This window comes from Dendrobates tinctorius, unplaced genomic scaffold (assembly GCF_039654945.1).
Source record: "Dendrobates tinctorius isolate UK_male_01 unplaced genomic scaffold, ASM3965494v1 ptg000075l, whole genome shotgun sequence".
Taxonomy (NCBI): domain Eukaryota; kingdom Metazoa; phylum Chordata; class Amphibia; order Anura; family Dendrobatidae; genus Dendrobates; species Dendrobates tinctorius.
The window spans coordinates 49,067,293-49,081,289 of NW_027361743.1; the positions used below are offsets into that span (position 1 = coordinate 49,067,293).

At 43.9% G+C, this 13,997-nt stretch overlaps 1 protein-coding gene and 1 long non-coding RNA gene across 3 annotated transcripts in view; one reads left to right on the forward strand and one right to left on the reverse strand.

The window, feature by feature from the left end:
• The window catches only part of LOC141096553 (uncharacterized), a 70,520-nt gene that overhangs the window by 25,464 nt on the left and 31,059 nt on the right, over positions 1-13,997 (reverse strand). The window lies entirely within an intron of this gene.
• The window catches only part of UFM1 (ubiquitin fold modifier 1), a 63,764-nt gene that overhangs the window by 23,655 nt on the left and 26,112 nt on the right, over positions 1-13,997 (forward strand). For both annotated transcript variants that reach the window (XM_073583260.1, XM_073583259.1), the window contains exons 3-5: positions 3,480-3,537; positions 7,034-7,073; positions 7,975-8,007. In XM_073583260.1, coding sequence (XP_073439361.1) covers positions 3,480-3,537; positions 7,034-7,073; positions 7,975-8,007 — 131 coding nt within the window. The remainder of the gene's footprint in view (positions 1-3,479; positions 3,538-7,033; positions 7,074-7,974; positions 8,008-13,997) is intronic.

A 13,997-nucleotide genomic window follows, 5' to 3' on the forward strand; every position in this document is an offset into this window, starting at 1 on the left:
CATGTTATATTCTAATTGTTATGAACTACTTTAATTAAAATTGAAACTTTTTTTTTTTATTATATTGTACTCCTTATTCTCCTATGTTTCTCCCCGTGGCAGATATCTGTAGATGTGACATCGCCAGACCTGCTCACCTCCCGATACGGAAGTGAGTGAAGCAGATTACTCCTGTGTTGAGCCAGGCAGCTGTCAAGGCGAAAGTGCGTCGAAGTATGCCTGGATGAATTATTGGATTGGCATTGCTAAGGCCACGTTCACACGCTCAGTATTTGGTCAGTATTTTACATCAGTATTTGTAAGCAAAAACCAGGAGAGGAACAATCAGAGGAAAAGTATAATAGAAACACGTCACCACTTCTGGATTTTTCATCCACTCCTGATTTTGGCTTACAGATACTGATGTAAAATACTGATAGAAACTGAACATGTGAACATGGCCTAAGTGTGAGAGTAGGAGTGTGCCTGTACCATCTACCACTGCACTAAAGTGTGAGAGTAGGAGTGTGCCTGCGCCATCTACCACTGCACTAAAGTGTGAGTAGGAGTGTGCCTGTACCATCTACCACTGCACTAAAGTGTGAGAGTAGGAGTGTGCCTGCGCCATCTACCACTGCGCTAAAGTGTGAGAGTAGGAGTGTGCCTGTACCATCTACCACTGCACTAAAGTGTGAGAGTAGGAGTGTGCCTGTACCATCTACCACTGCACTAAAGTGTGAGAGTAGGAGTGTGCCTGTACCATCTACCACTGCACTAAAGTGTGAGAGTAGGAGTGTGCCTGTACCATCTACCACTGCACTAAAGTGTGAGTAGGAGTGTGCCTGTACCATCTACCACTGCACTAAAGTGAGAGTAGGAGTGTGCCTGCGCCATCTACCACTGCACTAAAGTGTGAGAGTAGGAGTGTGCCTGTACCATCTACCACTGCACTAAAGTGTGAGAGTAGGAGTGTGCCTGTACCATCTACCACTGCACTAAAGTGTGAGAGTAGGAGTGTGCCTGTACCATCTACCACTGCACTAAAGTGTGAGTAGGAGTGTGCCTGTACCATCTACCACTGCACTAAAGTGTGAGAGTAGGAGTGTGCCTGTACCATCTACCACTGCACTAAAGTGTGAGAGTAGGAGTGTGCCTGTACCATCTACCACTGCACTAAAGGGAAACAAATCTTGTTTAATTTCATCGCTTGTCTGTTTCAGCATGTCACATATACGTCTGCACTCATCCATTTCTACATAGCTTTACAACCTATATCCTAAGCTATAGAAGTATTGCAGAAATTCCGCCTTGTCAGGTTTTTTCCTACATGATTGCATACAGTCAGTCCTGATAACACAATGTTTCTGCGTGGAGGGAGATGAAGGAGACTGGTAGCAGCCAATTCCTATTTCATACCGTTCCAGGAGGAATATTGGAGGAACAACCCAGTTCAGAGGTCTAGGTGCACCTAGATATTTGTTACGACAGCGAGTTTCCAAACATGGTGCACAATGACTGCCTGTCCTGGAAATTCAGGGGGGCAGTCACAGCAATAAATTTCCATTAGCGGGAAACTGTCATCTGATAAATGTCGCCCAAACCGCAGGCAGTATGATTCGGAGCCTGGCTGAATTAATGCAGGCTGGTATTTTTTTTTTTTGCTGTGAAATAATGACATTTGAGAGAAAATAAAGATGTACTGTAAAGATGCCCGGGGAATATAGTAGCATAGATGAGACTAGTTCAGCTGCCCCTCTGGCCGGCTCTTTCCAGCGCCGCTGCAGGTGCGTTTTTGAGAATAATAATAAAATGTACCTGACTGCATTCATGCTGCCTGCGGTTTGGGACTTAAGATGACAGGTTCCCTTTAAAGAGGACCTATCACTGCTCCGGTCATTTCTGCTCAGTTTAATTACTTGTCCCCATAAAATAGCAGTTCTGGAGCATCCTTTCTTGCTCTGTTCCACTGTTATTTCTCCTTGAAATGTTTTAATTACTTAAGAACTGAGTGTTGGCATTCTCTTTGTCAAAGAGGTGTGTTCCAATAAGGTCTCATTGGACAGTGTCACAGTCTACAGAGATACCCCCCAACAGGTAACGCCCAAATGTCAATTTATTCATAACTTTCTATAAGAATGACCAAGCAACAGCGCAACCTGTAGGTGTAAGAAAAGATACCTTCGAATTGTTATGTAATGAAGAGTACAAGTACTTACTAAAACAAATGTCACAAGAGCCAAGTCAAAAGAATTTATCCATGCTTAAACATGTTTTTTTTTCCAGAAACAGCACCACTTCTGACCATAGGTGGTGTCTAGAATTGCCACTTGGGTGTATTGAAGTGAATAGAGTTGAACTGCAATACCATGTACAACCCATGGCCAGGGGTGGCACTCTCTTTTTTTTTTTTTTTTTTCAAACAAAGCATCTGTGTTTTTCTAATTCTTTTCAACCTATCCCATCATTTTGGCCCCCTGCTGTCCCCAGGGTTTTGTCTTTCGGCCTGTATTCCCTACATGGTATGGTAACACTAAACTACCCCTGCATTTCTCCAAGAAGGCGCTTTTATTGGGTTAACACTTAGTTTGCTTATCTGCTTCTTTTCATATGGGAGATGCTGGATCCCAAACCAGTCAAGCTTCAGAGTCGCTGTTCACACCCCCCTGTGGTTTCATTGATGGGCTGAACTGCTCATGACTCTCTGTATAAATGCTACACTTGCGCACTTTCTGCCGGCTCGCTTTACAGTTCAGGCTGGGAAACCTGTTAATAACTGCTGCTCTCTGAGCATGTGGAGCCTAGAATAATATGCCCAGCTTCACAGCACATGCATGGGGCAGACAGTGCACATTCATAGAATTTGTATTGAGGCTAGTATGTAGGCAATACAATACAGAATGAAGGTCGGGTTACAGGGTCAAAATGACGAAAGATTACGTGTGCTGTTAATATACAGATTTTATCAATTTTATTAGACTTTCTTACTTAAAGGGGACATTCATTCCTGGGACAACCCCTTGTCAATACCTATGTTTCTCCCAGTAAAATAATAACAATTGTACTCCCCTCTGATGCCGTTCTGGCAGTGTCGGCACTCCCTGTCTCAGAGATCACATTGTCACGTGATCCTTGCTGCCAATCAGTGCTGGCTACACTTTCACCTCTTAATGACAAATAAAACATCCGGAGGACGGGCAATTAGGAGAGCCAGTGCTCGAACCGCATCGGAGGTGATCATGTCTCAAGGGGGAAACATTGGCACTGAAAAAGTGTTGTCTGAGTAGTGGACAACTCTTCTAACTATGTCTCTCACTGCGATAAGCTGATGGTTCTGGGCCTCCCCTTCGTCAGTTTCTTCACTTGAGAAATGGCTTGGCATTATTTGTGGAACAGTGATAACCATCCTTGTAATGCAATGTGGAGTGGCAAACTTGCATCATATTAATCCGGATTTGCTGTACCCATGAGCGTTCCCTAAGGTTGTCACATTTCATCGGCAGGCTGTGTGTCCCGGAGAGTACGCCATTCACGGCGGTTCTGAAGTTTGCAGCAGAGGAGGTGAGTACAGAGCTAATCTTTTAATATAACGCCAGTTCTCGGTACTACATGTGCCAACCCAGCATACCGAGACCTCTGTGGTCGTCTATCGATCGTTTTGGTGGCACTGACATTCATTTCTTCTCCCTCCCTTAACTATTAAAGTGATGAAGTCGTTGTTTCATTGCATTTCCATCGCGCTTTCCAACTTGCGGATTATTTCTAGCTGCATTTGTGAATCTTCCGTAATGTGCTTATATGAGATGGGCAAAGTAAATGAGGGAAGTCGGCTGGAAAAGATTGTTTCCTGCTCCTTTTTACCAGCTGATTAAAATGTCAATGCCGGAGCAGGTTTCCATAGAAACCTTTATTGTGACGATGACATGAAGAATCTGACCGGCTTCCCCCTACCCGTCCCTGCCAGTAACTAGTCACCAGCTAGATGTTGGTATCTCACCTGGCTGCTAATCTGTATGTAGAGCGAAAGATCACCTGCTATTGTACTGTCTTCATAGGCAGGGCTGTGGAGTCGGTAAGCCAAACCTGCGACTCCGACTCCTCAATTTCCCTTACACCGACTCCAACTCCGACTCCACGACTCCGACTCCCACACATATTGCTTATATTTAAGTGAAAAATTTATTGTAGTACAATGTGAACCTCAGACATTTAATCATTTTTATGATCCAATAATCAAGATATTTAGATAGAACAGAATATATATTGGTGTACAACCTGGTTTTCATTCTTTTTGGTACAGATACGATATGGATAGACAGATATGGATAAATGGATGGATAGAGCAGATTTCTAATCTGCTTTTGCTATTGAGAACATTATCTATGAGCTCAAAAACCTTTCAGGTGATGCAGTTTTTTAAAAAGATGATCAACTTTTGCAGCTGAAAAACGTATCCTCAAAAAACACAGGAAAAACGCTGTGTGTGAATGTAGCCTTAGATCAGGAATATAACAGCCATTTATAGGACATTTCATAACTTTCCCAAACTCCTATGAATAAATATTCAGCACATCCTGCATTGAATTACTGTACCCAATTTATTATATATTTTAGGAGTCGGAGTCGGTCCATTTTATACCGACTCCGACTCCACCAAAATGAGCACAGACTCCGACTCCGACTCCACGACTCCGACTCCACAGCCCTGGTCATAGGGTCACTTTCTGGAGACCACCGTGACTGGCCTCGACTGCTGCCAATAATGGTTGTCACACAGCATTTGTTGGTTAATTTTTTTAGAAAACCTCTTTAGTCTGGTTTCCGCAGTGAAAGCCTAATTGTTCTACAATAAAACAAAATTCAGGTTTCTATCTTGCATCTTTTATCCATTCTTCATGGCTTTCAAGTTGCAATTTTTCCACGCAAGCGTTGCAGTGAGCCATGAGAACCACCTCTTACCTGCCAGCATCCACAGCTCTTTTGATTAGTTGGCCCCGGTACAACGACATCGTTTTGGCCGGTTAGTCAAAAAGAACCACGGACGTCGACAGGTAAGAGGCGGCTTTCCCTAACAAACAGGCAATTCCTTCATGTGTTGCGGTTGCCGAACAGCCGCGAGACATGGTGCCACGACAGCTTGGACATAGTCTTCAGCGTGCTTGAAGACTATCTATTAGGATACGCGCATGCTCAGATGACACCTTATCCGAGCACGCTCCCTCATCACTACTGGTAACGAGTCATGAACCTGTGTGTCCGCTATGTGACAGGACAATTTTTGGGTTCCCCTGTGGATTGCATAGACAGTAACAGGATGCGTACATTGAGTACAAGCAGTGGTGCTCTGTTTACTACATGCATTCTCTATAAAATAACAATGTTTTCTTAGAATTGTGTTATGCCGATCTTCTGATGTTCCCCTTGAAATGTATGAATGAAATGAAATTTTAAGTATTACTATTTCCTTTGACAATGGATTTAAAGGGAACCAGTCTGGTCTGATAGTGCTATTTACATGCAGATATAGGGCTAATCTGCAGGTTAGGCCGGTTTCACATTTGCGCTTTTGAGCGCAGCGACGGCCTGCGCACGGCCGTCGCTAAGCCCCGCCCCCTGCCGCGCCTCCGCAGGTAGCTCCGCCTACAGGCGCATGACTCTGCATGCGTCCTGCGTCCCCTATCTTTATCACTGGGAGTGCAGGTCGTGCGCAGCATGCGTTTGGCGGCGCATGCATCCTTTTGACGGTGCGCCGAGCGCAACCAAACTGCAGCAGGTTGCGTTTGGTGCTGGTCGGCGCACCGTCAAAAGGACGCATGCGCCGCCAAACGCATACTGCGCACGGCCTGCGCCCCCAGTGATAAAGATAGGGGACGCATGCAGCGTCATGCGCCGGTATGTGAAATGTGAAACCGGCCTAAGTAGTGTTAACTTAGAAAGGTGCTGGTCGCCAAACTAAAAGCACGGCTCCCTGAAGAAAAATGAACTTTATTCCTCCTGGTGCCACTGGCTTTCATTCATACAGGTACTGTGAGCGGCCACAGTCCACTCACTACTCACAGCACCGTGAGCACTGACTATAAGCGTACCCTGTTGTTTTGACTGACAGCCAGCTCTGCAGTGCACAGTGAGCTGTCGGTCAATGTGCTGGGGCGTGCTTACAGCTGCAGCTTATGGTGCTGTGAGCAGTGACTATAGCTGCAAATTAAAAGCCGGCAGCTCTAAGAGGAATAAAGTTAGTTTTCTCCCAGAAGCCGCCCTTTCAGTACAACAGCTGGGACATCTTCTTAACGCTATCAACCTGCAGATTAACCATCTTATTCGACCTGACCAGCTCCCTTTCTGGTCCATATACACTGCGAAAGCTCCTTCCCAATGATCTGCCTATCTACACAGGCTGCTGATAGCCCGATATGATTTCTAAGCATGTTTTATGATTCATCCTTCTCGGCAGCACATCATCCTGCTGATATACTAAGCACACAGAACAATTGTGTTAAAGAACATGGAAGTAGTCAGTCTGTCTTTAAACAACCCAACACCACCCCAACATGTTATATGTAGCCAATGGGAGGCTGTTAAGGGTGGAATGCACCTCATTTATGCCATTAAACCACTTCTCTCTCCAGTTTGAATGTGTAGGAGGCTCTCTATTGGGAAGGGACATGGCTACACCCAGTTGTCAGTTTATACATTCACATGAGGAGTAACCGGAACAATGCTGAACTTAGTTCTAAGAAAAGATGCTCGGGGATGTTGTTTTTTTGACTTTGAGAATAAGTACAGTGTTTCCTCCCACAGACATGTCACGGAATGAAGAGATCATCTATATAATAAGTAAAACATTTTATTTCCAAAACCTGAAATGCCCCTATAATTACAGCAAGCAATGAATGAAAACACAAACATTGTTTTATTTGCACATATTCATGAACGGCATGCAATTACCTACCTGTATTAAATCCCAATTAGGAAAGACAGAAGCAAAAGTATCTTGACTTTTACTGTGGAGCTTGGTCATAAATGGGGGTAAAATGCCCTGTTCTTTCTTTTCCTTTAGTTTAAGGTCCCTGCAGAAACCAGCGCCATCATAACCAATGGTAAGTGGGCTTAATATTTCCTTATTACAATATTGTGTATTGCCCGTCAGTTACTATCAAGCAAGTTCTAGGTAAGGGATTCATCCAGGATTGAAAAAAAGTTTCCTTTTTTCTTATTCATGGCTAATCCTTTTTTCTAAGGCCTCATTCAGATGTCAGTGATTTTCTCGTCCTCAAAAGACGACCCGCGATTCATCATTTTGATTTGATTGAGTGTCATGAGAGTTCGGTCAGTGTCAGTTTTTACCGTCAGTTTCATCAGTTTTTCTAATGCTGTTTGATTTTTTTTTTCACGGACTCATTGGCGAGTTTGATTCGGGACCCTGGTCAAAATTGGACAGATCTCCATGATGTTCTGCGGACCATTAAGTCATCAAAAATACTCGGATGTGTGAAAAGACTCATGGATTATAAAAGTTACAGGTTCTATTTGTGAAAAACACAGAACTCGTTAAAGAAAAACCGGTCGTCTGAATGAGCCCTAGTAAAGGACTCCGGTTTAAACGGGGTCATGTAGTCATAAAGTAGATGTTCTGATTGGTGGGAGTTTCGCTGATCTCACCCTAGCAGATCCCTAGAATGAGGAGTTCCACTGTGCCAGCGAAAAGTTATTATCCAGCGTTGCGGCCCCTTCCTTAAAATGAGTGGGGGGCTGGACTTTATCAAAGTAAAACGCCATCATTTTTGGGATAGGAAATCCTTCAATCGGATTATTGCTCTGAGACTTCATGAGTGCCCTGGCAAGATTCATTGGTTCAAGCTGTAAAAATTTGTATAATATATGAACTCAATATTTCATCTCCTTTTGTATTTTCTGGGTTTGGTGGTTGTATGATTCTTCATATCAGTCAGATTACTATTCATTTATTTCTAAATTCCTTTGTGTGATTTTGTTCTACAGATGGAGTAGGATTAAATCCAGCACAGACAGCTGGTAAGTGCCATTGGATAGAACTGGGCAGCTCTGGGTTCGAAATTTGTATCCACGTTTCGGAAATCCGTGCATAGAATATGATAAATTGTGTTTAGAAGTGAATATATTCTGCTTCAAATCTAATTCCTTTCCGGAAAGGGAACCTGTCAGCTGCCTTCAAAAATAGCCACCCTGCACCTCTCTGCTCGATTTACATAACTTGCAATCACCGTTGTTTTCTTTTCAGTGGCATACATGCGCCCGGTAGTCTGCCTTCCTCAAAGTGCACAATTAAGCAAGATGTACACTCACCAGCTTCAATGCGCACTGTGAGCGCTCAAGGAAACAAAATATCACCCCAGAGTTGCTAACAGCCTAATGTGACTTCACTCTTGAAAATGTGGTAAATTGTGCATGGAAACGTTTGCTTACAAGATGGGGCTTGGGACTAGTCCAGGGAAACCAATGCCCGGTTCACTATTCCTGAAACATTACCATAGCAAGAATGCAGAAGAAACTTGATTTTGAAAATATATAACGATTGTTAAAACTACTAGAAAGGGGTGCTCAGAATGCAGAAGTAGTGTGGAACAGAGACATGGTGGCACCTATTACCAAATGATTTAAAGGGAACCTATCAGTAGTTTTGGCCGATATAAGATACGGCCACCGCCTTTCAGGGCTTATTTACAGCATTCTATAATGCTGTAGATAAGCCCCCGATCCGACCTGAAAGATAAGAAAAATTTTATTAAACTCACCCGGGGAGGTGGTCCGGTCTAATGGGTGTCGCAGGTCTTTGTCCGGCACCTCCTATCTTCTTGCGATGCCGCCCTCCTGCTTACTTCAGCGCTCCCCAGCATCGCGCTCCTGCAGGCCAAAGTACTGCAGTGTGCAGGCACCGGGAAAAGTCAGAGAGACCCAGCACCTGCGCACTGCAGTACTTTACTCAGCCCTCAACAGGACAGAGAAGTACGCCTGCGCAGGAGCGCAATGCTGGGGAGCGATGAAGCAAGCAGGAGGGCTGCATCGCAAGAAGATGGGAGGCGCCAGACTCGGACCTGCAACACCGATCGGACCGGACTGCCCCCCCCCGAGTGAGTATAGTATAGTTTTTCTTATCTTGCAGGTCGGATCGGGGGCTTATCTACAGCATTATAGAATGCTGTAGATAAGTCCTGAAAGGCAGAGGCCATATCTTATATCTTAAACTGCTGACAGGTTCACTTTAAGGGGATCCTGTCCGCTCCGATAAAGCTATTAGCTTGCAGATGGAGGGTTAATCTGCAGGTTAATGACGTTATAGAGGTGCCTGGCCACTTCTGAAAGTGTGGCACCCAGGAGAAAATTAACCACCAGCTTTTAGTCATGCCCGGAGCAATTATAGTCACCGCTCACAGCTATGAGGGATGGCGGCTGTAAACATGCCCAGGCACTGACTGACAACCGGCTCTGCACTGTATTTCTGGCTGTCAGTCAGTGCTGAGGTGTGGTTACAGCTGCTGCTCTTACTGCTGTGACTGTAGTTGTGCCAGGCATGACTGAAAGCCAACAGCTCGCTGGAGGAATAAAGTTAATTTTCTTGGTGCTACACTTTCAGTACTGCAGCCGGGCACCTTCATAACACTATTAACCTGCAGATTAACCCTGTATCTGCAGGTTAATGGCGTTATCAAACCTAACACGTTTCCTTTAATGTTGATCATGTAATACTTCATTTCCTCTGTGGTGACTCTGCAAGGTAATTGGACACTTGCTGTGTGTCTCTCCCACCCACAAATTATAGCTGCTTTCTGGGGGTCCCAGCTGCAGGGCACAATGCGTTCAATTTATCATTGAGAGTCCTCCTAACATAAAGGGATTGAATAGAAATGCGAAGAACAAAGAGGCAAGCACCACCTCACGTTAAAATTTACCTTTATTGCAGTTCCATAAAACAGAATGTGGTGGCGACTAGGGATGAGCTTATAGCTTCGGGTAACTCCTTATCCGAATAGTTATAGCGCTTACCGAACAACTGCATCGGAAACCCGGATACGTGGAATGTTCCCGATAACCAGCTGTTCGACGCCACAGCTGCATGTGTCCCGGCTGTGTGACAGTCAGGCTCTCAATGCATGTGTTGTGATGTCACACAGCCATAACACATGCAGCTGCGGCGCCGATCAGTTGATTATCGGAAGAAATCCAGATATACGGGTTTCCGATGCAGCTATTCGGTAAGCGCTATAGCTATTCTGATAAGGAGTTATCCGAAGCTATTCGCTCATCCCTAGTGGCGACAATGGCTGACAGCCGTTTTGCATGTGAAGCCCGCTACATCTCAGCCCAGGGGTCAGAGGAAGCGTGGTTCACACTCGAAACGGCTATAAGTGATTGAATGGATGTGCACATGCGCGACCACCTCTCCTTTTAGATGGTGCTTTTCAGAACACCGATCAGTACATCCTAGTGGTTAGATCTCCAGCGATCAATAAGTTCTCCCCAAATTTTATGGAGAGGGATAACTTGGTACAACTTCTTTAAGTAATTAGCAATTAGTGAAAAATTAAACATTAGAGATAAATTTCTCCTATTGTTAAACATGTTACATACTTTTATTTCTATTTTTATTCTCATTTCCATATGGTATAATATTCCCTTTTCTATATCTACATGACGGATGCTTTAGCAGTTTCTTGTCTTTACATTTGCCACAAATTAGTGCGAACGCTTCAGACTGTGTTTTACCGTTTCCCTGAACAACAATAAACATGTCCTGTGATTCGCTTGTCGGAAGATACAGTAATTGACTTCAGCCGACACTCTCTCTGCGTTCACGCAAGTCTCGAAATTAATTTCAGACCTTTTGATCCCGAGTCATATAAAATTCATCCTGATGGGTTTTTTCCACATCGCCATTAAATATTTAGTCCCAGCAGCAACAGGGCGCATCGTAGCAACAGTGGGCAAAGAGCTTCACACATCATACGAAAATCAAGATGCAATTTCAACACGCGTGAACCAATTAATTGGGGTCCCTTACTGTGTAATTAATATACCTGTCATTTGCTTGTTTAATGACCCTCTCCAGCATTAAATGTTCTTGAACTGAGTGCTTTTCTGTTCTGTAAAGTACCAAAATAAGTTCATGCATCTTCAATATATAAAGAGTAGTAAGGCTTAAAGGGGTATTCCATTGTCCAAAAATTATCTCCTGTACATCGGATAAAGGTGCTACTTGTTAGATCTGTGTGGGTACCGTTTCTAGGACCCCTGCTGTTTCCAGAATGGGGGATCTTTGTTCTTCATTCTCCCCTAACTAGGGCAAGGAGAAGTCGAATGAAGTGGTCGGAAGCTCATGTACAATACCGCTGCAATTATTGTGCGGGAGATTAACTTTAACCAGTTCATGTCCGGGATGTTTTGGCTCCTTTTCAGACCAGTGCATTTTTATGTTTTATTGTGTGTTTAACAGCTAAAAAGATTTTCTTGTTCAGTTATTCAAATCATTTTTGTCCCCTTTTTTTCACGAAACAAGGGTCTTCATTTTTATGTAATTTCTATTTTTTTCTGATTGGAGGAAAATGTAAAGGAAAATACTTGGCCATTTTTCACATTTTTATTTTTTTACAAACACATGGAACTAGTGAAAACATTTTAAATTGCATTCCCCTCTCAATAGACATTATTTATTGGATTTTTTTTTCCAGTGGGGGCGGATCTAGAAAAAGTGATTCAGACTGGTAGTTTTTTTAGTGTTATTTATTCGATTTTCTTTTTTTTACTTCTTTTCTTTTTTTTTCATTTATTTTCCACAGTGTGCATCCATACGGTCTTAAAAGACCTTAAGAGAGGGTTGTATTTAAATATACTAAAGCATTTTTTTTTTTGCCTATTTCCCCTTTAACTGGGGCTGGTACATTAGCCCCAGTTACAGGGGAATTTCATCCTTTTGCATTCATAGCAAAGCTGACTGTGTCTTCTAGCACCCAGCAGCTAACTGGGGCTGGTACATTACCTTCAGTTACAGGGGCATTTCATTCTTTTGCCTACATAGCAAAGCACAAGCAAAAAGGAATCACAGCTTGCATAGCATGCAAACATGAAAAATTAATTGCATTACTGCATTAGAAATATGAAAAATTCATAAAGCTTAGCGCATAAAATGGCCAATTTATGTGTACCTGGAAGCCACGTTAAGGCCTTTCTCGTTTTCCAGGACCCTAACCTAATGCCCATCCTCACCTAGACTAAACTCTTCATCTGTATGGGAACCTATGTAAATCCTCTCCTTAGACTGAAATCTATATCTCTGTGTAGGGGTGATGGTACTGCTGTGATTAAAAACGCCTGCGGCTAAGAGGTGGAGTGCTCAGTCAGAAGGTTAATGAATACAAATTTCAAAAAACTGACTGTCACATCCAAGTATAAACTAAGTGTGAACAGGTGCTTAATCTAGAGTCACCAACTTGTATACCCTCAAGCCTAGCACTGGTACATTATCCCCAGTTACAGGAAAATTTCATCCTTCAGCCTACATAGCAGAGCTGACTGTCTCCTAGCACACAGCAGCCCCTGCTCCCTCTATACACCCAGTGATGACATGTTCTCTGGGTCCAGAGGAGGAAGCACAGTCAGTGCTAACGCTTCCTAATTTGTATACACAAGATCTGGTTTAGCTCTGTTATGTTCTCTCTGGGAAGCCTGCCTTTGTCTGACAGCCAACTTCCGTCCCACAGCTGCATGATCTTGGGCAAGCTGCTTAGGCTGTGTGCACACGCTGCGGATTTTGCTGCGGTTCCGCAGCGGTTTTGGCCGCTGCGGACCCGCAGCAGTTTCTGCTGCGGTGTACAGTACCATGATTCCCTATGGGAATCAAAAACCGCAGTGCAGACGGTGCGGAATTTTCCGCGCGGATTATCTGCGGTTTTCAATCGGCAGAAAGAATTGACATGTCAATTCTTTCTGCGGATTCTCCTGCGGTTTGCCATCTCCTCTATTGAGGAGATGATAAACCGCAGGGCAAAACCACAGAGCAATCCGCAGGTAAAACCGCAGGTCTTTTGACCTGCGGTTTCACCTGCGGATTTTACAAAATCCGCGCGGATGAATCCGCACCTAATCCGCAGCGTGTGCACACAGCCTAAGACTGCACTGACATTTTAGAACATCAATACAAAGTAATGTGGTGATGAAGTAGTTTAGCCAAGTGCCATAACAATGAATGTGACTATCATGGAAGCTTGAACAGCCACTCCACTGTTGCTTTCACTGATGAACCAGTGACATAAATTGTAGTGATTGGTGGGACCCTCACTTTTCTAACAATCATACCCCTTTGATAGGTGAAAATTTGGATTTTTTTTTTTCTAGCCATTTTTAAGATCTCATGCTCTCATTGTGTTGGAATCATTAATGTTTACATATAGGCAGCGTCGGACTGGAACACCTTGGGCCCACCAGAGAAAATCATTCTTGGGGCCCACTATGTAGCTGCATAGAGTTAAATACCAGACCACCAATTATGCGGTAAAACACACTTATATCCGGGTATAATATAAGGTTGTACATGTCTTAATTATGTAGCAGGAGTTGGGGTAGCCCCCTCACATAGTATAATGCAGCCATCTCATAGAATATAATACTGCCCCCCTCATAGGGTATAATGCTGCCCCCCTCATAAGGTATAATGCACCCCCTCATAGGGTATAATGCACCCCCTCATAGGGTATAATACTGCCCCCCTCATAGGGTATAATGCTGCCCCCCCTCATAGGGAATAATGCACCCCCTCATAGGGTATAATACTGCCCCCCTCATAGGGTATAATACTGCACCCCCTCATAGGGAATAATGCACCACCTCATAGGGAATAATGCTGCCCCCTCATAGGGTATAATGCTGCCCCCTCATAGGGTATAATACTGCCCCCCTCATAGGGAATAATGCTGCCCCCCTCATAGGGAATAATGCTGCCCCCCTCATAGGGAATAATGCTGCCCTCCTCATAGGGTATGATGCTGCCTCCT